The 22,702-nt window shown below is 42.8% G+C and overlaps 1 protein-coding gene across 6 annotated transcripts in view; it reads right to left on the bottom strand.

The window, feature by feature from the left end:
- Nucleotides 1–1,433: 1,433 nt before the first annotated feature.
- The window catches only part of ICE2 (interactor of little elongation complex ELL subunit 2), a 75,506-nt gene continuing 54,237 nt past the window's right edge, over nucleotides 1,434–22,702 (bottom strand). Inside the window, exons 15-16 of one of the 6 annotated variants that reach the window (XR_009758940.1) lie at nucleotides 4,335–5,477; nucleotides 1,436–2,975 (exon numbers count right to left, since the gene is read on the bottom strand). Coding sequence is in view for 4 of the 6 variants with exons in the window: in XM_061595054.1 (XP_061451038.1) it covers nucleotides 5,292–5,477 (186 nt within the window). In the remaining 2 variants the exon portion in view is untranslated. Of the gene's footprint in view, nucleotides 5,478–22,702 lie in introns of all 6 variants that reach the window. The other 5 variants (XM_061595055.1, XR_009758941.1, XM_061595057.1 and 2 more) reach the window with 5 other exon arrangements.

A 22,702-nucleotide genomic window follows, 5' to 3' on the forward strand; every position in this document is an offset into this window, starting at 1 on the left:
TTTCCCTAAGGGGCTGAAGCCTCTGCCACCATCTTTGTTGATGGCAGCAACACGCACATGTAGCATGCATGTGTGCCACCGCCAAGATGGTGGCAGAGGCTTCAGCTCCTTAAGGAAACCTCAGCCGCCATCTTGACTGATGGCAAATCTGCGCACTGCAAAAAGCAACGGAAAGGTAGGTAAAGCGGGGGGATAGCGGGGGATGGCGGTCCGTGGATGCTTCTGCTGATCGCAGAAGGAGAGCGGAAGGCTCTCTGTAGCTCCAGGGGCCCTCAGGCCAGTGCTCCACCTGGCCACCCTTTAGAACCGGCTCTGACTGCTTTTATTTGGCAGAAAACAAATGCTTTAAAAAAATGTTCTACAATGGCCAACTGGTTTTGATAATAAACTATTATATGGGGTGTATGTATTTTTACATCTTTAGTGTGTGTGTATATGGAGTCTTTCCAACAACCCTGTGAGGTAGGATTGGAAACCAAAGCAGCTGAAAAAAGAAATAAAGCAATTTAAAATCCAATGACCATAAAACAAATATAACACAACTGCAAAACAGCTTAAAATTGTGCGATTCTGAATTTTGGATTGAGTGAATGAAGTTCCTTATCACTAAATTGTAGTCCTATGCATGCTTCCTTGTTTGAGTAAAAGCCACTGAATACATTTGGACTTTCTTCTGAATATCTTCACAGGTTGTGTAAATAATACACATCTTTGACATTCAGGCTTATATAAATATTTCCTCATTCTATGTCTTGATATGTATCTGATTTACCACTATGGTTATAAATTATTATTTACACATTATTATTTCCTCTACATTTTAAGTGTGCCCTTCTTCCTTGAGGTGGTCATGGTCTCCCTCTGTTGTTTTCACTCTGAGGGGCAGATTAGGCTGAGACATGGTACATAGTCCATGGTTACCCAGTAAACATTATAGCTGATTTCCGTTTTAAAAAATTAATTAAAACGATTTGCATTCATTGGCTAAAAACCTGAAAGGGCAGGGATTAGAGCAGCCGGTTCTAACAGAAGTTGTGGGATGGGTGGGTGGATGACATTTTGGTTTCTATCTTTTGAACCAGACCACCTAGTAACTTATTGTTTTTTAAAAAAAATGAAAGCTAAGAGTCCTGAGATTATAGTGACTCACCTGCACACCCAAAGAGGACCCCCAAAATCCAGTCTCCAGGCAAAAACCAGACACCCAGCAACCCTATGTCCAGTGGCCCATCCATCCAAGAGACTCCATTCCATTTTCCCGCCCAATTTGGATTTGGTACCAAATTTTCCATTAATTTGTTTATTCTCTATATTTGCGGATCGGATTTTTAGGTAGAGATATTCTGCAGCTATTTTCAAAAACGGATTTTTTTTAAAAAAAACACCTCTAAAATATTGATATTAAGAACTATAATTTTATTGATATTTCCTTCAAGATTAATCAACATAAATATAGTATTTTTGCGAGGGAAAAACTGGATTGGTAAAAGTAGTGACTAGTAGACAAAGAATGAATTCAAATCAATAGCGGCCTGTGAGATCAACGGAATGCTGTTGAACTGGCACCGGCCAGTGGATCCCCTCTCTAGCATCCACCGAGCATGCTCAGTCTTCATTGGCCTATTTTCCCCTCCTTTTTTGTTGGTTTTGAACCTTGTGGTGCCCCCACGCCTGTATATACGCCCCCCCTTCGATGATATTTGGCTACATAACAATCCATACTTGGAAAATAATGTTCACTGTTAGTATACAGAAGTAGGACCTGCAACAAAATGTTGCAGAGTGGAGTGTTGCAGGATAGGGATATAGGAAGCCAGACCCTCTTCCAAGACACTCAGTTCCATTTCCCCTTCCCTATTTTTCCATCCTCCCAACATTCCATGGCCTCTGAGCATGCTCAGTCCTCACAGGCTGTATTTTTGGGGGATACTCCTTAGGTTCACCCACCTACACACACAAAGATTTGTTATACTCTGCAAACCTCCCTCTTCAGTATGAATGGCACCATTTTATTCATTCATCAGTCACCCAATAATTAACAACAATTCTCTGGGACATACAAACTTCATAATACAGTTTAAAAATCAGAAAAACCAGATTAATAAAATTATATACAGCAGCTCTAATACTAAAAGCAATGCTTTTAAACAAGCAAAGACATCTAAAACATCATGGCAGATGGCAATGAATACAAGGTCTAGAACTGTTTTTTAAAATGTGTTTTTAAATTTGTATATTTGTTTTTAATGTTTTTAATTGTTGTAAACCGCCCAGAGAGCTTTGGCTATGGGGCGGTATACAAATGTAATGATGATGATGTTGATGATGATGATGATGATGATATGATGATGATGACGATGATATGATGATGACGATGATATGATGATGACGATGATATGATGATGATGATGCAAGGCACATTCCATAGAGTTAAACAACCACATTGAAAGTCCATGTAAAAATTTGGTGTTTAAAAGGCCTGGGACCGAAAAAAACATTCAGGTGAGCATAGGACGGTCAGTCCCCCATCAGCTGCCATCTTTGGACCAGACAGCCTTTCAAATTGAGGACACCTTCATATAGAGAACTATCCTCTGTAAAAGACATGTGGCTGGTGCACCCTAAATGGACACTAGGCAAACGTCTTTGGGGATGGCATTCCATATCTGTGGAGGAGGGTGTTGGAATAAAAGCAACCATCTTTAATTAAGACCCATTGTGCCCAGAAAGAGAGAGAAAGGCACTACAGGGTTAGGTATTTATGTCCAGGAAGTTGAGTGGCCTTCTTAAACTGTGAGTTTGGTTTCTCTTCTCCCTTTCTTTCTTGATTCTGGCTGTAAGCAGTAATGACTTAACATTATTAAGTAAAGACCCAGTCTAATCCCTGTAGCTGTGTCTGTCTTCCATGGAATGAAGGCAGGAACCTACTCTGTAGGCATGGGGGAGAAATTCAGTTTGCATTTCAAGGTGAACATCTGCAAAATACACAAATCGAAACACAGCCATCCTTCAACATTGGCACTTCTCCAAATTTTGCAGTGCAGTTCTCTAGCCAAGTCATGTCTACAAAACTGTATATACTAGCCAAAATGTGCATGAAGATGCATATATAGTAGGGCCCTGCTTTTTGGTGGCCTGCTTTTTGGCGTTCTGCTAATACGGCGGTTTTCAATTAGAGTAAGGCCCCACTCATACGGCGCTTGTTCTGCTTTTACAGCATTTTTCGGCATGACGCGCTCAGCAGCTGAGCGGTGGTTGCCATTTTATTGATGGAGTTCCGCTTTTCAGAGCTTTTCGCTTTTCGGTGGGGGTCTGGAACATAACCCGCTATATGAGTGGGGCCCTACTGTATTAGTGAAAATAACATATAAAAATGCATTACATTAAGGCAAATTGGTTTGCATACAAGCATGTCCGTTTGGAGAAATTTGCACTAAAATGCTGATGAATTTTCATGGACTTTTTTTTTTTTAAACCAAACTGATGAGGAAATGTGGAGAGCTGAACTTAGCACTGGAAAAATGAGCAACGGAGAGATCGCCTGTTCCTCCTGTAGAGCTACTGCTACTAAGAACAACTTGGGGAGCAGGTGATGGGACGGGACTGGAGGAGGCACTGACACTGAACGGACTTCCCTGAAGGCATACAGTATCTTTGCTTGATTTGGCAGCCACAACTATCTGAAATACATGAAGAAGCCCAGAGTTGTGGGAGGCAGACCAGGACTGGGACCAGTTGCTCAGTCAGCATTCACAATTTCCCAGGCTACGGTCTCAAGGCACATGTGGCCAGGTCAGGTCTGGTCAGTGCCTGGATGGGAGACCACCGGGGAACCATATGTAAGCCGCCTTGGGTTTCTAGCATGGAAAGAAAAGCGGGGTAAAAAAGTAATAAACAAATAAATAATTTTGCACAGATGATTGGATGGTGATGGTGAAGTGGCTTGTTTCCCTACCTAAGCCTGTGCAGATGACAAAAGCTGATTTTAAAATATGGAACCGCTCTAGATGCTTGTTTTGTTTTTGCAGAACAGGCTCAGCTCAGGCGCTGCCAGAACAAGCTGTCCCACCTGCCTGCCAGGAGAAACAGCCGAGGAGGCTGGGAGGAAGCTGAGGTGACTGACCGCCATTTGCTTGGCCAACCTTGGCTCCCTAACCAGGCACAGGGAGTCTTGTGTTAATTGAGGAGAGCCATACCTCTTCCCTTGGTTGACCGCTCCTGTCCTCAGCTTAGTAGGCCTCATACGCTTGCATCACTACACAGGGCGATCCTGGTGCAAAGTGTGGTTAGGGACCTAGGACATGGCCTTATCCCAGGTCAGAATATTTACCCACCTTGCCCGCAGTCTGGCTCATCAGTGGATCTTCAAGTGGCTCTCCAAGGTCAAGGATCAGGTGATAAGATAGACCCTTTGCACTGGAGATGCTGCCAGGGACCTTCTGCAGGCAAAACAAGTGCTTTACCACAATTCCTCCCATAAGGGACCTTGCCAGCCCCTGGCTACCATCGTTCTGGAAGAATGGGATGTTAGTTTTGAGTCCCCATTATTTTTCTGCAAATGAGAGGAGTCCTCACCATCATGGATCCTTTTGCTGTCCAGCCCAATTGCACCTTACTACCCACTCCATTTCCATCCTCAGCAGACTGATGAAGCTCAGAAATGGCCATGTTGCCATTCTCTTCCCCCCTTCACCCCGCCCAGCAGCAATAAAACAATAAGACTCTTGAGTGATTAATCCAGTGCAGGATAGCAGAACACATAAGGGACTCTTGTAAATCTTATAAGTCCCTTTCTGTGCTTCAGTGTAATGTCTTGTGTTTATTTTAGTCATTTGCCCTTCTAATGCAAGAGCATCACTCTCAGGGCAGCTTTACAACATTAAAATTAAAAGTTCATAAAAAGCAATATAAAGCAACCATGCAAGGCGAAAAAAATCAGCATTAAAGTTAAACATAAAAGATTATATGCCACATACAACAAAAACCTGTTGGAATAAAGCAGTAATTAATAATTGTAATTAGATTGGGGGTTGAACTAGATGATCTCAAAGTCCATTCCACCTCTGTAATTCCATGATTGCAAAATTGTGGTCTGAACAAGGAAAGGACTGCTAAAGTGGTCAAACTGGTTGGCCAGATCTGGCCTACCATATTTCTTTGTTAGGTAAATTTGACAGTTATGTTGCCATGGGAACTAAATAGTTAGTCATAGACCATAGTTCTGGAAGGAAACCCCTATTTAGAAATCCAGGCTTACCTTCCACCTGCCCTTGGCTTCCAAGGGGATGATGTCATCCAAGTGGTCTGTGTGGAAAAGCATGGGCTGCAGTTTGAGGTAGACTGAGAAGAGAGAGCCCACTTCTAGCCTCAGGAAACATCCTAGGGTGCTGGCTGTTACTGGAAGATTTGATGCAGAAGTGGTGGACTTTGGCCATCGGTTGGAGTGTTTTAGCTGTGTGCCTCCATCTATGTTCAACCTGTATATTTATAAATAGAACACAAATATTTCAAAATGCCAATAAGTCCCGTCAGTGACCTTCTAAAGGAAACCAAACCCAGGAACCCCTTGGCCTTCTCAGATAAGTGGGGTGAGCGTAACAGTTTGAATTTCAGTTTCTCACATGCTGAACTGAAGTTGCTTTTATTGCAGATAGAGGCTGCGATTCTCATTGCAGAGACCAACCATTAGGAAAGGAAGAGCAACTTATTGATACTTCCATTCCTCCTTGCAAGACCTACCCTCCAAAACCAAATTCCCCAAATACCACCCACCCCCTCAGCTCAGGGATATTTCTGATCAAAACATAATTTCCTCTTTATAATTTCATTTTCTTTGGCCCCAACCAAGGTCTCAATTGTTGCTGAGTTCTCAGCTCAAGGCATTTTATAGGTGAGACTCTGCAGGTCCTGGCATGCTCATTGGCAAGGATGGCATGCCCATCACTCATCCAAATAAGAGAGCAAACAAACCTTTACACAGAGAGCTGGGTTCATGTACAGACACGATCCGTGCCTGCTGTGCTGGAATAGTCTGCTGCTGTGGTGATTAGTCATAGGGCACAGTTCCAGCCTAGAGCAGGAGGTTTTAAATGACACCAGCCAGAATCCATTAGCAATATTGATCAGCAAGAAGCAACGCTTTTAGACCGCAGTGCTAGCACTGATGTGGTTGTGACGAGTGCGAAGATGAAGCTGCAAGCCATCCTCACAGGTGGTGGGAGTGGGAGAGGAACAGAAGTGGGCCCAAAGACAAAACAAAATGATGTGCAAAAACCTCTAGGAAGAGGGAAACAAGACAGAAACACACACCATACATTTAAAGCACATTGAAAGCACATTGTTTCCCCCAAAGAATCCTGGAAAGTGTAGTTTACCTCTCACAGAACTATAGCTCTCAGCACCTTTAACAAACTACAGTTCCCAGGATTCTATAGGGAAGTCATGCACTTTATATGTGTTTTAAATGTATGGTATGTTTACACAACCAGCTGTGTCTTATCATTGGTAATAATAATGTCTAGAGCTTCCAGAGACGTAGCTTCCAGAGGGCAGCAAAAATCAACAAAAAGTCATTGCTTGCATAAACTATTATGGATTAGAATCCACTTCATCAGATACATGAGGTGCAATTGTAAATTGGCAGACATATACATACAGGGTTGCACACATTATTGCAGTTATCCTTACAACAGCCTTATAAGGCAGGCCAGTGTTTTAGATCTTAGAAACTGCTCTTACAAAATCAAGTCCAGCAAGGCTTCATAAGTGTGTACTTCCCCTCCCCAACCCCGTTCATTTCTTAGGATCATGGAATCATAGAATCGTAGAGTTGGAAGGGGCCTATAAGGTCATCGAGCCCAACCTCTGCTCAATGCAGGAATCCAATAGTTCTTCAACAGTTCAACCCTGGCCACCCAGTTCAAATCATTTGCTAAAAAGTTTGGGGACAGGCTAAGGAAAGTATTTTGTTCACATAACTAAGTTAGGGAATTCACCACCAGCAGGATGCAGCGATGGTCACTACATAGGAACGGAGGAAGTTCCCTTATACTGATTCAGACCATTGGTACCTTTGACACTGACTGGCAGCAGCTTCCTAGGGTCTCAGGCAGGGCTCTCCTATCAGGAGTTGTTGGGGACCTTGTGCACGCAAAGCAAATGCTCTACCACTGAGGTCTGGTCCTTGCCATAACCTCAGATCGCTCCAAAAGGGGCTATTGTAATCAGTCAATTAATTGTAATGAATCTTTCTTCTACTTTTCTATAGAAAACTATATCCAAAGTGACTTGATGGGTTTGTCTATTGGCAGCCTTCAGCCATAATAAGGAAATAGAACGTCTATATGCAGGTGCTGTTTAAGTCCTGAGTAACAGATGCTGGAGACCAACCAAAAAGGAATGCCCCCAAATGAGGTGCTCTGCTTGCAGTGGCGTAATGAAGTAGGGATGCAGCGGAGCACAGCTCCAGGACACCAGATGCTGCTGTCAGGGTAATTGACAGAACCTCCTTGCTCTGCCAAGTGAACGAAGTGATATGAGGCTTTCAGGTGTCTTTGTGAGTGATTAAGATAGACTAGGAAGAAAAATTGTCAAGCAGAGGCTAGATACTTCTTTCCTTTTCTTTGATGGGGCTACTACTTCATGTAAGCAGTTTAGCTGATAACACTTCTTTGCCAGATTGCTTGCATTCAGTTTTCCAGATTGAACTATGTAGTCAGGAGCAGTCAGGAGAAAGCACCACTGATGTATACAACTGAGTTTACTCCCAGGAAACTATGCATAGGATTGCAGTTATGTGATCCTTATAAAATTAGTTTTGTTAAAATTTATTTTATTTATAAAAGCATTTATATACCACCATAACATAATATGTCAGGGTGGTGCACAATCGTAAAGCATAAAACACCATTTAAAAATAAAAATACAGATAATTGTTAAAATGAGTGGCTACTCAAAAAACATTTCAAACAGCTGCATAGGCCTGAAAGGACAAAAAAAGTCGTCAAGAGAGGCCTGAAAGTCAAAAGTGAGGATGCCTACCGAAACTCTGCCGGAGGAGTGTTTCACAGCATGGGCTGGTGATGGCACTAAATGTCTGACTTCTGGTTGAGGCCAGGTAGACTTCTATAACGGGGACAACTATAGCACTCCTGTGGGGGTTGAACTCAATAGGTCCCTTCCAACTCTACTATTTTATGACCTCAGTGATCAGGGTGGGATTTAATGGCTCAGGTAGTCCTTAAGGTATCCTAGGCTTAGGGTTGTTAGGTCAGAAGCATTCCAAACCCTGAGATTTCAAGGGCTGGCCTGAGTGATGTCATGGGGCGGGGCCAAGTGATGTCATGGGGTGGGCCCGAGTGATGTCATTAAGCATGATACATTAAGCATCAACTACAGTTGCTTGGAGCATTCCACTCAAAAACAATTATCTGGAAATTAAGATAGAATTCTGAGCTAAATGAGGGTGTTCCCAGGTCCAGCTAAAGTGATGGGATCATTCTTTCCCACCTGCTTAGGGATCCTGGGTAGAGAACATTTAATGTAGCCTACTTGCTTCTGGCAAGAAGGGTTAAGTGCCCTCAGGCCAGTCCAGTCCCCAGAAGGCCATTGTAGGAAGAAAGGAGCATAGTGTTCTAGTGTTGTTAGATGGGAGCACTCAGGAGTAAAGATGGATGCCCCTGAAGGGTACAATTCTAAGCATACTTGCTAAGGGACTAAGCCCCACAGAACTCAGTCCTTTACTGTGGCAACACCTACGCTTTGGAACTCCCTGCTTATTGACATTAGGCAGGCGCCTTCATTGTACTCTTTTTGGCACCTGCTAGAAACATGTTTGCTTAGCCTACCCAGGCATGTAGAAGCTATTATGTTCTTTATCTGTTTTTAATCCATTGTTGGTTTTATTATTTTGAATGTTTTTAAATACCTGTTTTTAACTGTTTTTACCAATAATTTTATTATTTTAGTTCCTTCTGTAAATTGCTTGGAAGTTTTTTTACAATGAAGTGGTACATAAATATTGTAAATAAAATACATAATTAAATGTTGGAGTTACTGTGGCCCTTGGGTCTCTTTCCTTTTTTAGGCACAAAGGAATCTGCCCTATACCAAGTCAGGGCATTTGATACCATCTAGCTCAGTACTGATAACATGGACTAGCATTGCTTCTCCAGGATGACAGGCAATGGTCTTTTCCAGAGATTGGATTTTGGATCTTTGCATGTAAAGCATGCACTCTGCCACTGAGCTACAGTCCTTTGTAAAAATGTATCTTTTAAAATTGTTCTTTTCAATTCACTAATGAATTTACAGCATACTAGGGCAGATCCACACCATGCATTTAAAGCACATTCAACACACATTTGAATCCCACCACAGAATCCTGGGAACTGTAGTTTGTTCAGGGTGGTGGGAACTATAACTGTGAGGGGGAAACTACATTCACCAGGATTTTTTTGGGGGGGAGTCATGCACTTTAAATGTGGGTTGGATGTGCTTTAAATGTATTGTGTGGATCAACTTCATAAACTTTGCCTACATGTAAATCGTTTTAATTAATTTTTAAAAATGGAAATCGGCTATAAAGTTGACAATAAAGTTGACCATGGGCTACTCACCATCTCTCAGCCTAATCTGCCCCTCAGAGTGAAAACAACAGAGGGGGACCATGACCACCCCAAGGAAGAAGAGCACACTTAAAATATAAAGGAAATAATAATGTACAACCATAGCGTGAATCAGATACTTATTGGGACATAGTATGAAGAAATATTTATATAAACATGACTGTCAAAGATGTTTATTATTTACCCAACCTGTAAAGATATTTATAGTGCAATCCTATGCATGTTTACTCAGAAGCAAGTCCCAATGTATTCAATGGGGCTTACACAAACAGGGAAGTATGCACAGGCTGCAACCTCAAGTGATAAGGAACTTCCCTCACCCAATCCAAAATTCAGAATCATGTCACTTTAAGCTGTTTTACAACTGTTTTATACTTATTTTATTGTTATTGGATTTTAAATGGCTTTATTTCTTGTTATGAGCTGCCTTGGTTTCCAATTGGCAACCCTACCTCACAGAGTTATTGGAAAGACTCCATATACACATACAACGGAGATGTAAAAATAAATATACCCCATATAATAGTTTATTGTCAAAACCAGTTGGTCATTGCAGAAAATTTTTAAAAAATATATAAAATCAGTATTAGTTACTTACCAAATTAAAATAGTGACACCTAAGTAAGCCCTGCCTAACTGCTTTAAAAATAGGATTGGAGGGTTAGAGAAAGATTTACAACACATAGAAACCTTTGCTATATTCACTCAAAAGTCCCACTGATTTACAGCAGAATCCTAACCATGTCTATTCAAAAGTAAGTCCTATTGAATCAATGAGGTTTACTGCTGGTACATGGGATTAGCGTTGCAGCTTTACACCCAGAAAAGTGAGTATAAGATTAAAGCTTCATATTGAGAAGGTTTTCAAAACAGGCTATGAACTAGACAAACTGTCCTCTTCAACAGCCCAGGAAAATTTAAACTTGTTTGACTCCTCATAATTAAAAAAGTATAACAGATTGTGATTACATCATAAGCTACATGTAATTTTTTAAATTTCTGTTCAAAAATTATTTGAAAGAAAAGATGTATAATATGCTATTTTTGCAAGTAATTTGAAAAACCCTGCATGTACATTTTTATGATTATCATAACTGAATTGCTTACAGTAAACAATCACCCACCAATATCCTGCTATGATTTTTTGTTCCTCATCTCCTGCACACAAAGAGAAAGGGACTTTTACTACTGCTGAATGCTATAAACTTACTCAGTTTATGAAATTTTCAGACAAACAGGAAATGAGTTTTCGCTATTGCCTGGAGGTCAACAAATCCCTTGTCAGTCACAATCCTGACTTCACTTATTGGCTACAAACCTGAAAGGGCAGGGTTCGAGCAGTCAATTATGAGCTCATTTAACAGAAGTTGCGAGAGGGGCTGACATTTTGGTGTATATCTCTTGAACCAGACCACCTAGAAACTTATTTTTTAAAAAATGAAAGCTGAGAGTCTGGAGATTGAGGTGACTCACTCAGAGACCTGGAGAGGACCCCCAAAATCTGGAGTCTCCGGGCAAAAACTGGAGACCCGTCAACCCAACCTGGGCCCAAGTTCTTTGGGGCTTTATATATCAAAACAAGAGCCTTGAACCTGGCCTGGTAGCATTCCGCCAGCCAGTGCAGATGTTTTACATGCTGTTGACAATCTGCCTCCATCTGTATCAGGTGGAACGTCTGGACTAGGACCAAGGGCAGTGCAATAATCCAGTCTCAAGGTTACCAGTGCATAGACTACAGTGGCCAAGTGATCCAGCTGGAGTACCAGATGAAACTGGTAAAAGGCACTCTTGGCCACAGAAGTCACTTGGGGCTCTAATGGCAAAGATGTATAACAACAACAACAATATATCCTGCCTTTCCTCCCAAAAAGAGCTGGGGGGGGGGCAAACAGGCAATAAAACACTAAAAACTATCAAACATCTCAAAAACAAAACATCTTTAAAAACAAAATATCTTTCAAAAACTCTTTCAAAAACTCTATGTACCTGCTCCTTTAGAGTACAGCTCCATCCAGAACAGGCAACTGGCCTATCTTCCACATATGGAACCACCTACTCCCACTGTCTGTTTTCTCATGCTCATATTCACTTTATTGGCTCTCATCCAGTCCACTACTGCATTAAGGCACTGGTCCAGGGCTTGCACAGCCTCTCCTGACTGAGATGTTATGGAGAAACAGAAGAAGAAGAGTCTGCTTGATCAGGCCTATGGCTCATCTAGGCCAGTGTCCAATTCTCACAATGGCCAACCAGACACCTATGGGAAGGCTACAAGCAGGAACTGTGTGCAAGAGTTTCCAGCAACGGTGTTCAGAGGCATTCGGCCTCTGATTGTGGATACTGATGTCACTGTGCTCCAAAACTCCTAGTGACCACTCCCTACAGCTTCATCTAGATGTTAAATAGCATTGGAGACAAAATGGTGCCTTGCAGGACCTGATAGCGCAAGACCCAGGGGGTTGAAGAGTCCTCTCCCACTTTTACTCTCTGGACTTGACCACCCAGGTAGGAAAGGAACCACTGTAGTGTAGTGCCTCTGCTGCCCATCCCACACAGTTGATCCAGGAGAGTCCCATGGTCCATGGGATCATCCAGGAACACTTGCAGCTGCTCTGCCACTACCCTCTCCACCGCCTTTCCCATTACTCTACAGAATGCTGTTAAAATTATTGTTATTGTTATTGTTATTATTAGTAGTAGTAGTATTAACACAGCTGTCTATTTTTTTTTACTCTTCTTGGGGTGGCAGCTCTGGGGTCTGTCTTGATGAACTCCTGTGCTCCAGCACTGGCTCTTTGTGAGTTTGCCGAGGGAAGAGCAGAGAAGTAGTGTTCCCTTGGGCTGATCCAGCAAGGCTATTTGTCCTTGTGCTCTTGGAGAGAGATCCTTTTAACTTCAGAACACCTGCACACACATTTTGTTAGCATTCCCTTGGGTAAGGTAGGAGAAAATTTAAATGGGGTTGGGCAAGAGTTGTTTAGAGCACTGTTCTTCAACCATGAGTCCCCAGATGTTGTTGGACTATAACTCCCATCATTCCTAGCCATTGGCCATGCTCTCTGGGGATGATGGGCGTTGTATAGCAACAACATCTGGGGGGCCCAGGTTAAAGAATAGAGTCTTAGAGCATAGTCTAGTAGCGATTAGCAACTGGAAGGCTTAGTGCCTTAGTTAGCTACTCCCCGAGAGGGCAACAAACTGACCCTCCAGTTGCCAACCCAGAAGCATTTGGAGAGCAGAGCGGAGACTCTTTGGCAGTCTACCTAATTTGTGCTTCCTGAACCAAAATACAGATACCCTTCAAAATTAACAGTTGTCCAATTTTTGCAATGCAGTTCTCATCCCCAAAACTGTCAGAGGAAAGTGTAGGTAAAAATGCCTATATAGTTGTGAAAATAATACATTATACTAGGGGAAACTGCTTGTAAAAACGTGTCTATTAGGAGAAATAAACAATAAAATGTTGATGAATTTTTGTCAGATGATGATAGAGATGATGATAATTGCAAACTGATGTTGCTGTGAACTGAATTTTATACTGGAAAAATGAGACACAGAGAGAAACCAGCATTGACAGATTCGTTTATCTCAATCCTCTGATCAAATTGATTGCTGGCCAGCTCTATAGCCTTACCTGGGATAATAAGAAATCATTTGCACTATGGGGAACATGCATGAACGATCTGAGTAACTGAATTTAGTTGATTGCCATACGGTTCGGGAAAAGCCCTTTCTTCACACAACACATCATTAAACTTGTGGAACTCACTACCCTAAGATGAGGTGAGTTATTTTTTTTTATTTATTACATTTATATCCTACCTTTCCTCCAAAGAGTTTAAGTACTACCACTACCTACATGGCTCTACAAAATAAACAGATCTTCCATGATTTGAACTACTGGTGTTGATCAGCTACATAGAGCCTACGTGTATTGGGGCAGTATACCTCTGAGCAGCTGGCACTAGGGGCAAGCCACAAATCTGAACAACCAGCAAAACCAAACAAAGTGTCTCTTCAAACATACTTGGAAATTATCTCCACCAGCTGCCCCATTTCCAACAATCTCACAGCCTCTGCTTTACTTGGGGAGATCCTAAGCATTGCTAAGGGCTATCAGCCAGCTCAGACCTGCTCAGAAGCGCCATGAGTGGTATAACAAAGACCTCTTTATTGCTGCAGCAATATGTGCTCCAATCACTTAAAAAGATTCACTTTGGCTGTGGGAACCCAACCAAGATAATTTAATGAGGCTCAGGCAGCAAAGTGCTTTCTGCATCAACCTCTCCACCCCTTCTAACCAAGCAAAATCAGGAAGAATCTGGACGAAAAGGATCAATGCCCAGTTGTTTTATAGAGACAGACAGACAATTGGAACATGGTATTCTTATGCCGTATTTTGGTCCTGCAAAAGACAAGCTGGATTTGTGCCTACATTGGTTTATGCAGAAAGACATCACCTTTCGCATAGATAACAACCACTCATTCCTCATATGTGGAGAGCTAAACTGAACACACTGCAGTATAGTCTGACAGAGTTACTGGTTTCCTTGTTGTTGGGTGGGCAGAGGGTACAAGTAGCATAACTTTATTAGGGGTGTGCAAAAGATTTGGATGAATCCCGAATCAAGGACCAAAGTGGGCCCATTTCAGACTGATATGGGGCTTGTCCAAGATGAAGCAGAATGTCTCTGAAGCACTCCAAACTGAAGTGAGGACCTCTAAAGTAATTTGGGGCTGAAAATGGCAACTTCTCCTTGTGACATCCTTCCCTGGCACCACCTGTGAAGCTCTCACTTTGTGGCTACCAGCAGACAGGAACGTCAGGTTTATTCTTACCCTTTACAGCACTAGCACCGATCTCAAAAGATCCCACTGCTAGGCAGCACCACCCGACACTCTGTAACCCTTTTAGCCAATAGACTGTGCCTAGTCTCTGCCTGGCTATTCCGATACCTTGTGTCAATGGGTACAGGTAATTTGTAAACCCCCCTGCAGCCCCTTGACTCTGAAGCATACAGCCCTGGGTTTCTCTGTGGGACTGGATACACTTTCCTCCGATCCGCCGCTGCCACCATTCGATACAAACTGTTCAGCCTTGCTTACTTTGCTATTCCCCCTGGTACGTGTATCCCAGCTGAAGGAATCAGGCTTTTGTTTAACCAAGAAATATTTATTAAGAATTAGAAATAACAAGATTACTTAATTACTTTGTAGACAAGCGTATGGTTTCATCTATATTCTGTTATGTACTTGACTTCTTACTAATTGCCTCAGAACTCTGACTCACTCTCAACACCATCCTCTAAACACCACCAAAACCTCTCTTTCACCTCTCTCAACCTCCAACATCCACCACCCTAATTCAACTGTCATTCTTCCATTTATACTCCCAGCCAAACGCTCAGCCAATCATCCAGCATTCTACTGCTTATGTACTCCCCCTCCTCTTTCACTCCACTTACCATATGTCTTCTATATAACCAGCACTTACCATATTTACAATATAAGCAGGAACATCACACTCCTCTCTTGCACTAACATGCAGTTATGGAATGCATGTGTTATAAGGACTTAATGCCATGCATTTCCCTCATTCCTTTCTGAAGGTAAGGGGCTGGGGCAGAGAAATGAATAATCTGATCACAGCACATAGTCTGCTGCTGAGGGAAGGAGATGTACCATATGATGACATCATGCCAGCTGCATTATTAGTGCAGGGAAGCACATGCTACTTGTTTAAAAGCCTGGGTAGGAAAAAGATATTGGGATGTGCAACAATCGCAAGAGTCAATCTGGACCCCAATTCGGTGCTTTGCAAAACAGACTGATTTGGTCTGAATTGCTTTGGAAGCTTCCTAATTCAGTTTGGGTCCGAACCCTAATTCTGATTTGGAAAAACAATGTTTTGCCTCTTTCTCTCTTCTCCTTGCCTCATCTATTTTTTTTTTTTTTTTTAGAAAATTGGCTGTAACTTTCCCCTTTTATCAGCATCAGATGAAATTTGGAGGCATAACATGATATTCACTCCTGAGTAAATAAAGCCTATCAAGTTAAACCCAGGGGGTTTGTACATGCTGGGAACCTTAAAAAATTAAAATAAAACTTTAAATGAACACTGTAACTTTTAATTTTTTTTGGCAGAACTGAATATTTGCAGACTTGTTAGTCTCTTTTGAGAGGATGAAGTGTGCCTATTTCAGAAAAATAGTTGCAGTTGTTTTCCTACAATGGCAGCCTTACGGTGTGGGGTTATTAAAAAAAGAAAGGCAAAATCTCCAGTCTTGTTTTGTGGGCAATTTGTATGAAAATAGAATGAACAAGAGAGGGAGGAAACCTGCCAAATTACAGCACAGGATTTTTGTTTGTGTAGGTACCTTTAAAGTTGATTCATCTGCAGTGGTGAGAACTAAAAGAGATTTGCTTTTCTTCCTGTAGTTCCCCAAAGCATTGTGATTGGAATTCCATGGTAAAAATATTTACCTCTGATTAGATGTTAGACCTGTCACTCAGAAAAGAGCTCTCACACTCCCTATCTCAGCGATTTCCTTATATGGTAAACATTGTGAATAATGTTTCAGTTTTTGAAGATACTTTTGTCTCTGCATTCTTGCACCTGACTCTCCAAATCACCCCAAATCACTTCAGAGGTCCCCACTTTAGTTCAAGGTGCTTCAGAGTGATCCTGCTTGAATTTGGACAAGTCCCAAATCTGTCCAAGTGAGCCAATTTTGGTTATTGATTTGGAATATTCCTAATCTTCTGCAAGCCTCTAATGATGTGGTAGTAAAATGCTGAAGTCCTACAGTTCTCAATTCAAAATGAACCTCACTAGTGTTTAACATGTCAGGCGGCACACTTCATAAACATCCCTTAACAGGCATATGGAGATCAGACAGATCCACCTGCTCAAGAGATTTAACTTCTCGAGACCTGGGGAAGGAGGTTTTGATTGTGAAGAACAGTAAGTCTAGAAATGCAGAAAGGCATTCCCCAAAGCAAAAAACAATCAGTCATTCAATAAAAAAGGCAGTGAGTAAAACAAATAAAAAAAGCTAAAACATATTCATTATGCTCATTAGGAAAGGGACGTAAGAACATAGGAAGCTGTTTTTACAAGTGCCACATAATATTCATTATGCACTTGCACAGAACGAATCTTTTACTGTGGGAGCTCCTACACTCTGGAACTCCCTACCCATTGACATTAGCCAGGCGCCTTGCTGTATTCTTCTGTTTAGCCCAGCCTATGCAGACATGTAAAGCTGATGCACACTTTAATCTGCAATTTTAGCTTAGGATGTATACTTTTTACTGTTAATTTTATTCACTTTCTTTAAAAAAAAATTCTGACAATTTTAATGTATATTTTATATTTTTTGTAAACTGCTTTGTTTTACTTAAGTAAAGTGGTATACAAATTTTGTTAAATACGTAAAAAGGAAGTTGTCTTATACCAAGTCAGGCAGATGCTCTTGGAGGTCACTGATTCACATGGTCGTGGTAAGTTGTAATTGACTTGAAGGCACATAACAACTGTCTACACAGACAGTGACACTGCAGGGTCTCAGACAGCAGACTCTTTCCAGCCCTACCTGGGGATGCCTTCTGCATGCAAAGCATGTGTTCTGCCACTGAACTATGGTCCTTGCCTTTATTTTAAAGATATAGGCTCCTTCTTCTGTCTGGCAGCAGTTCCATGGGGATTTGAACAGACAACCACACAATGAAGGAATGAACTGCTCAGGTGTCCCAGATAATACCTAATCTTGCAATTCAGGCTGCTGTATCCACATGGCATCTCTAGCTCAACCGACCTCACCATGTGCAGTGTGAGACCATTGCCATGTGACCTAGCTTACATAAAATGGCAGGCTGGGGGTATAAGGTTATGTTTGAGTGAAGGGAACAGCAGCTGAGCCAGTGCAAGATTTCTTATGCTTCTTACCAGAGGTTACTCCACCCACCAAGCAAAAGCCCACTGATTCATGCCTTTGCGATTCCTTAACGAGTTTTCCTAATGAGTTTCTAGCTCAGCAAGAGCAACTCTACATCTGTTGCAAGGCCTACGGTGCCAGTATTTGCCTGCTCTGTCATTGCAACTTTCACTTCCCTTTTAGTGTAGATTGGTATTTGTTAAGCTCTGCTTGATAGATGCTTGGGTTTCTCAAAGAGAAATTCAGTAATGGTAGAAGAGATGCCATGAAAAGCCAGAGTGCTTACCGCTTTTGACCTTTCCCTTCAGACTGAAGCTGCAAGGGAAGGTTGATTGCATTCCCTAGACAGGCACAATTTATGCAATTAGCAATTGCTTGAATGGATTGCAAAAACTGATGTGGATTGGGACTTGGTTAGGGAGGACTTTTTAACCTATTCCCCACACTGCAGACCAGAACACCCTCATGCCCCACTTCCACTGGCATGAACAGTAGCTTTTCTTCCAATGGAAATAGCAGGTGTGGGGCGCTAAGACCTGCAAAAAGGTTAAAGCATCCCTATCGATCCTACCAGGATCCCAGTCCAGATCAGGCTCCCAAAAGTGCTGCTCCACGAGCTAGAGGGAGCCTCAGCTGACGAAGCGTCAAGGCGAGTTAAGCAGCAGAGCGAGGAGGCCAGGGCCCCCAATCTGCCCGTCTGTTCCCTGACCTCAACTAAACTGCAGTTTCCAACCCATTGACGTAATAAACCTTAAACAAAACCATGCAGGTAAGAAGCCAGCAGGGGTGTGGGGGCTTTCCAGTGTTTTGCACTGCCTGCAGCATGTACGACTATCTGCCTGTTGGACAGAACTTGTGGGTGTGCTCTCGGTGCAATGAGCTCCTGGCTCTCTGGGAACGACGTCATTTCCTTGAGGCCAAGGTGGCTGACCTGGAAAGCTGAGAGAGGCAGAGAGGTGTGTGGAGGAGGCCTTCAGGGACGTTATAGCTGTGTCCCACTCCAACAATGATAGCTCTTCTCCTATCATGGAGAACAATGGTCTCAGGGAAGGAGAGCATCCAGCTGAGTAAGAGGGAAACGATCCCTTAGAAGGGACCCATTCCTTGGGGGATGAGCAGCTATCCTCTCGTGCAGAGGATATATCTCCAGGGGGTGGAGGGATCCTTGTAGTGGGTGGTTCAATCAGTGGGGCGTGTGATGGGCGTGTAGACCTCAAGGTGTTTTGCCTGCCTGGTGCAAAGGTTGCATATATCGCCCGTCGTTTAGATAGTTTGGTAGACAGTGCTGGGGAGGAGTCAGTGGTCGTGGTGCACGTTGGCACCAACGACATGGGGAAATGCAGCCATGAGGTCCTGGAAGCAAAATTTAGGTTGCTAGGTAGGATGCTGAAAGCCAGGACCTCCAAGGTGGCTTTCTCTGAAATGCTACGGGTTCCACGCGCAGGACCAGCCAGACAGGCACAGCTTTGGAGTCTCAGTGCATGGATGAGACGATGGTGTCGGGTGTAAGGGTTTGGATTTGTTAGGCACCGGGGAACATTTTGGGACAAGCCGGGCCTGTACAAAAGGGACGGGCTCCACTTGAACCAGAATGGAACCAGACTGCTGGCACTTAAAATTAAAAAGGTGGCAGAGCAGCTTTTAAACTGACTGAGGGGGGAAACCCAACAGGAGCTGAGGAAGGTCCGGTTCGGAATAAATCTCCCCCCTGGGATAAAGACCAGAGAAATGATGAAATTTTAAAAGGGGTAGGCCTAGAAGTAGGCATTGTGAGAGCAGGGGCACAGGATATCAATTCAGAAGGGCAAAATTACCACAGGCCAAACCACAAGTGCCAAAGACACTTGAAGAGAGACACTGCTTACAAGTGCCTGTACGCTAATGCTAGGAGCCTCCGAACCAAGATGGGAGAACTGGAGTGCTTGGTCTTAGAGGAGAGCATTGATATAGTGAGCATAACGGAGACCTGGTGGAATGGAGAAAACCAGTGGGATACGGTTATCCCTGGATATAAACTATATCGGAAGGACAGGGAAGGACGTATTGGTGGTGGAGTCGCTCTATATGTGAAAGAAGGCATTGAATCCAGCAAGCTCGAAACCCCAAAAGAGGCAGACTCCTCCACAGAATCGTTGTGGGTGGTGATACCATGCCCCAGGAGGGATTTAATACTGGGAACGATCTATCATCCCCCTGATCAAAATGCTCAGGGAGACCTTGAGATGAGATATGAAATTGAGGAAGCATCCAAACTAGGAAATGTGGTAGTAATGGGTGACTTCAACTACCCGGACATAGACTGGCAGCATATGTGTTCCAGTCATGACAAAGAAGCAAAATTTCTAGACATTCTAAATGACTATTCCCTAGACCAGTTGGTCATGGAACCGACCAGAGGGACGGCAACCCTGGACTTAATCGTCAGTGGGGACCGGGACCTGGTGAGAGATGTAAGTGTTGTCAAACCGATTGGGAGCAGTGACCATAGTGCTATTAAATTAAACATACATGTAAATGGCCAATTGCCAAGAAAATCCAACACAGTCACATTTGACTTCAAAAGAGGAAACTTCACAAAAATGAGGGGATTGGTAAAAAGAAAGGTGAAAAACAAAGTCCAGAGGGTCACATCACCCGAAAATGCTTGGAAGTTGTTTAAAAACACTATATTAGAAGCTCAACTGGAGTGCATACTGCAGACCAGAAAAGGTACCACCAGGGCCAAGAAGATGCCAGCATGGTTAACGAGCAAAGTCAAGGAAGCTCTTAGAGGCAAAAAGTCTTCCTTCAAAAAATGGAAGTCTTGTCTGAATGAAGAAAATAAAAAAGAACACAAACTCTGGCAAAAGAAATGCAAGAAGACAATAAGGGATGCTAAAAAAGAATTTGAGGAGCACATTGCTAAGAACATAAAAACCAACAACAAAAAAATCTATAAATACATTCAAAGCAGGAGACTATCTAGGGAGGCGATTGGACCCTTGGACGATAAGGGAGTCAAAGGAGTACTAAAGAACGATAAGGAGATTGCAGAGTAGCTAAATGAATTCTTTGCATCTGTCTTCACAGTGGAAGATATAGGGCAGATCCCTGAACCTGAACTAACATTTGCAGGAAGGGATTCTGAGGAACTGAGACAAATAGTGGTAACGAGAGAGGAAGTTCTAGGCTTAATCGACAATATATATATAAACTGACAAATCACCAGGCCCGGATGGCATCCACCCGAGAGTTCTCAAAGAACTCAAATGTGAAACTGCTGTTCTGCTCACTAAAATATGTAACTTGTCCCTCGGGTCCTCCTCCATGCCTGAGGACTGGAAAGTGGCAAATGTAACGCCAATCTTCAGAAAGGGATCCAGAGGGGATCCCGGAAATTACAGGCCAGTTAGCTTAACTTCTGTCCCTGGAAAACTGGTAGAAAGTATGATTAAAGCTAGATTAACTAAGCACATAGAAGAACAAGCTTTGCTTTAGCAGAGCCAGCATGGCTTCTGCAAGGGAAAGTCCTGTCTCAGTAACCTATTAGAATTCTTTGAGAGTGTCAACAAGCATATAGATAGAGGTGATCCAGTGGACATAGTGTACTTAGACTTTCAAAAAGAGTTTGACAAGGTACCTCACCAAAGACTTCTGAGGAAGCTTAGCAGTCATGGAATAAGAGGAGAGGTCCTCTTGTGGATAAGGAATTGGTTGAGAAGCAGAAAGACAGTTCTCCCAATGGAGGGCTGTAGAAAGTGGAGTCCCTCAAGGATCGGTATTGGGACCTGTACTTTTCAACTTGTTCATTAATGACCTAGAATTAGGCGTGAGCAGTGAAGTGGCCAAGTTTGCTGACGACACTAAATTGTTCAGGGTTGTTAAAACAAAAAGGGATTGCGAAGAGCTCCAAAAAGACCTCTCCAAACTGAGTGAATGGGTGGAAAAATGGCAAATGCAATTCAATATAAATAAGTGTAAAATTATGCATATTGGAGCAAAAAATCTTAATTTCACATATACGCTCATGGGGTCTGAACTGGCGGTGACCGACCAGGAGAGAGACCTCGTGGTTGTAGTGGACAGCAAGATGAAAATGTCGACCCAGTGTGCGGCAGCTGTGAAAAAGGCAAATTCCATGGGATAATTAAGAAAGGTATTGAAAATAAAACAGCTGATATCACAATGCCGTTGTATAAATCTATGGTGCGGCCGCATTTGGAATACTGTGTACAGTTCTGGTCACCTCATCTCAAAAAGGATATTCTAGAGTTGGAAAAGGTTCAGAAGAGGGCAACCAGAATGATCAAGGGGATGGAGCGACTCCCTTACAAGGAAAGGTTGCAGCATTTGGGGCTTTTTAGTTTAGAGAAAAGGCGGGTCAGAGGAGACATGATAGAAGTGTATAAAATGATGCATGGCATTGAGAAAGTGGATAGAGAAAAGTTCTTCTCCCTCTCTCATAATACTAGAACTCGTGGACATTCAAAGAAGCTGAATGTTGGAAGATTCAGGACAGACAAAAGGAAGTACTTCTTTACTCAGCGCATAGTTAAACTATGGAATTTGCTCCCACAAGAGGCAGTAATGGCCACCAGCTTGGATGGCTTTAAAAGAAGATTAGACAAATTCATGGAGAACAGGGCTATCTATGGCTACTAGCCATGATGGCTGTGCTCTGCCACCCTAGTCAGAGGCAGCATGCTTCTGAAAACCAGTTGCTGGAAGCCTCAGGAGGGGAGAGTGTTCTTGCACTCAGGTCCTGCTTGCAGGCTTCCCCCAGGCACCTGGTTGTCCACTGTGAGAACAGGATGCTGGACTAGATGGGCCACTGGCCTGATCCAGCAGGCTCTTCTTATGTTCTTAAGTTACTTTTTTTTAAAAAAAGAGCCCTTTACCCAACTGCAAATCACACAAGTAGCCTCTTGTATAGTTTGGCCCTCACCAAAGTCCTGGGCAGCACCTATGAGTGCATTGGTCAGAACCCAGCCCATAAACTTCTGCATTGTACAGGCGTCTCATAGCAGGTAATTCAACATGGAACAGATTCTCCAAAAGGCAGCATATTTGGAAGTTTACCGTGTTCATGTATAAATACTCTGAGCCAGAAAGGCCTTCCACACTCAACTGCAGACTTGCTCCAGTACATGGCAGGGTTTC

The sequence above is a fragment of the Rhineura floridana genome, chromosome 14 (assembly GCF_030035675.1).
Source record: "Rhineura floridana isolate rRhiFlo1 chromosome 14, rRhiFlo1.hap2, whole genome shotgun sequence".
NCBI lineage: Eukaryota > Metazoa > Chordata > Lepidosauria > Squamata > Rhineuridae > Rhineura > Rhineura floridana.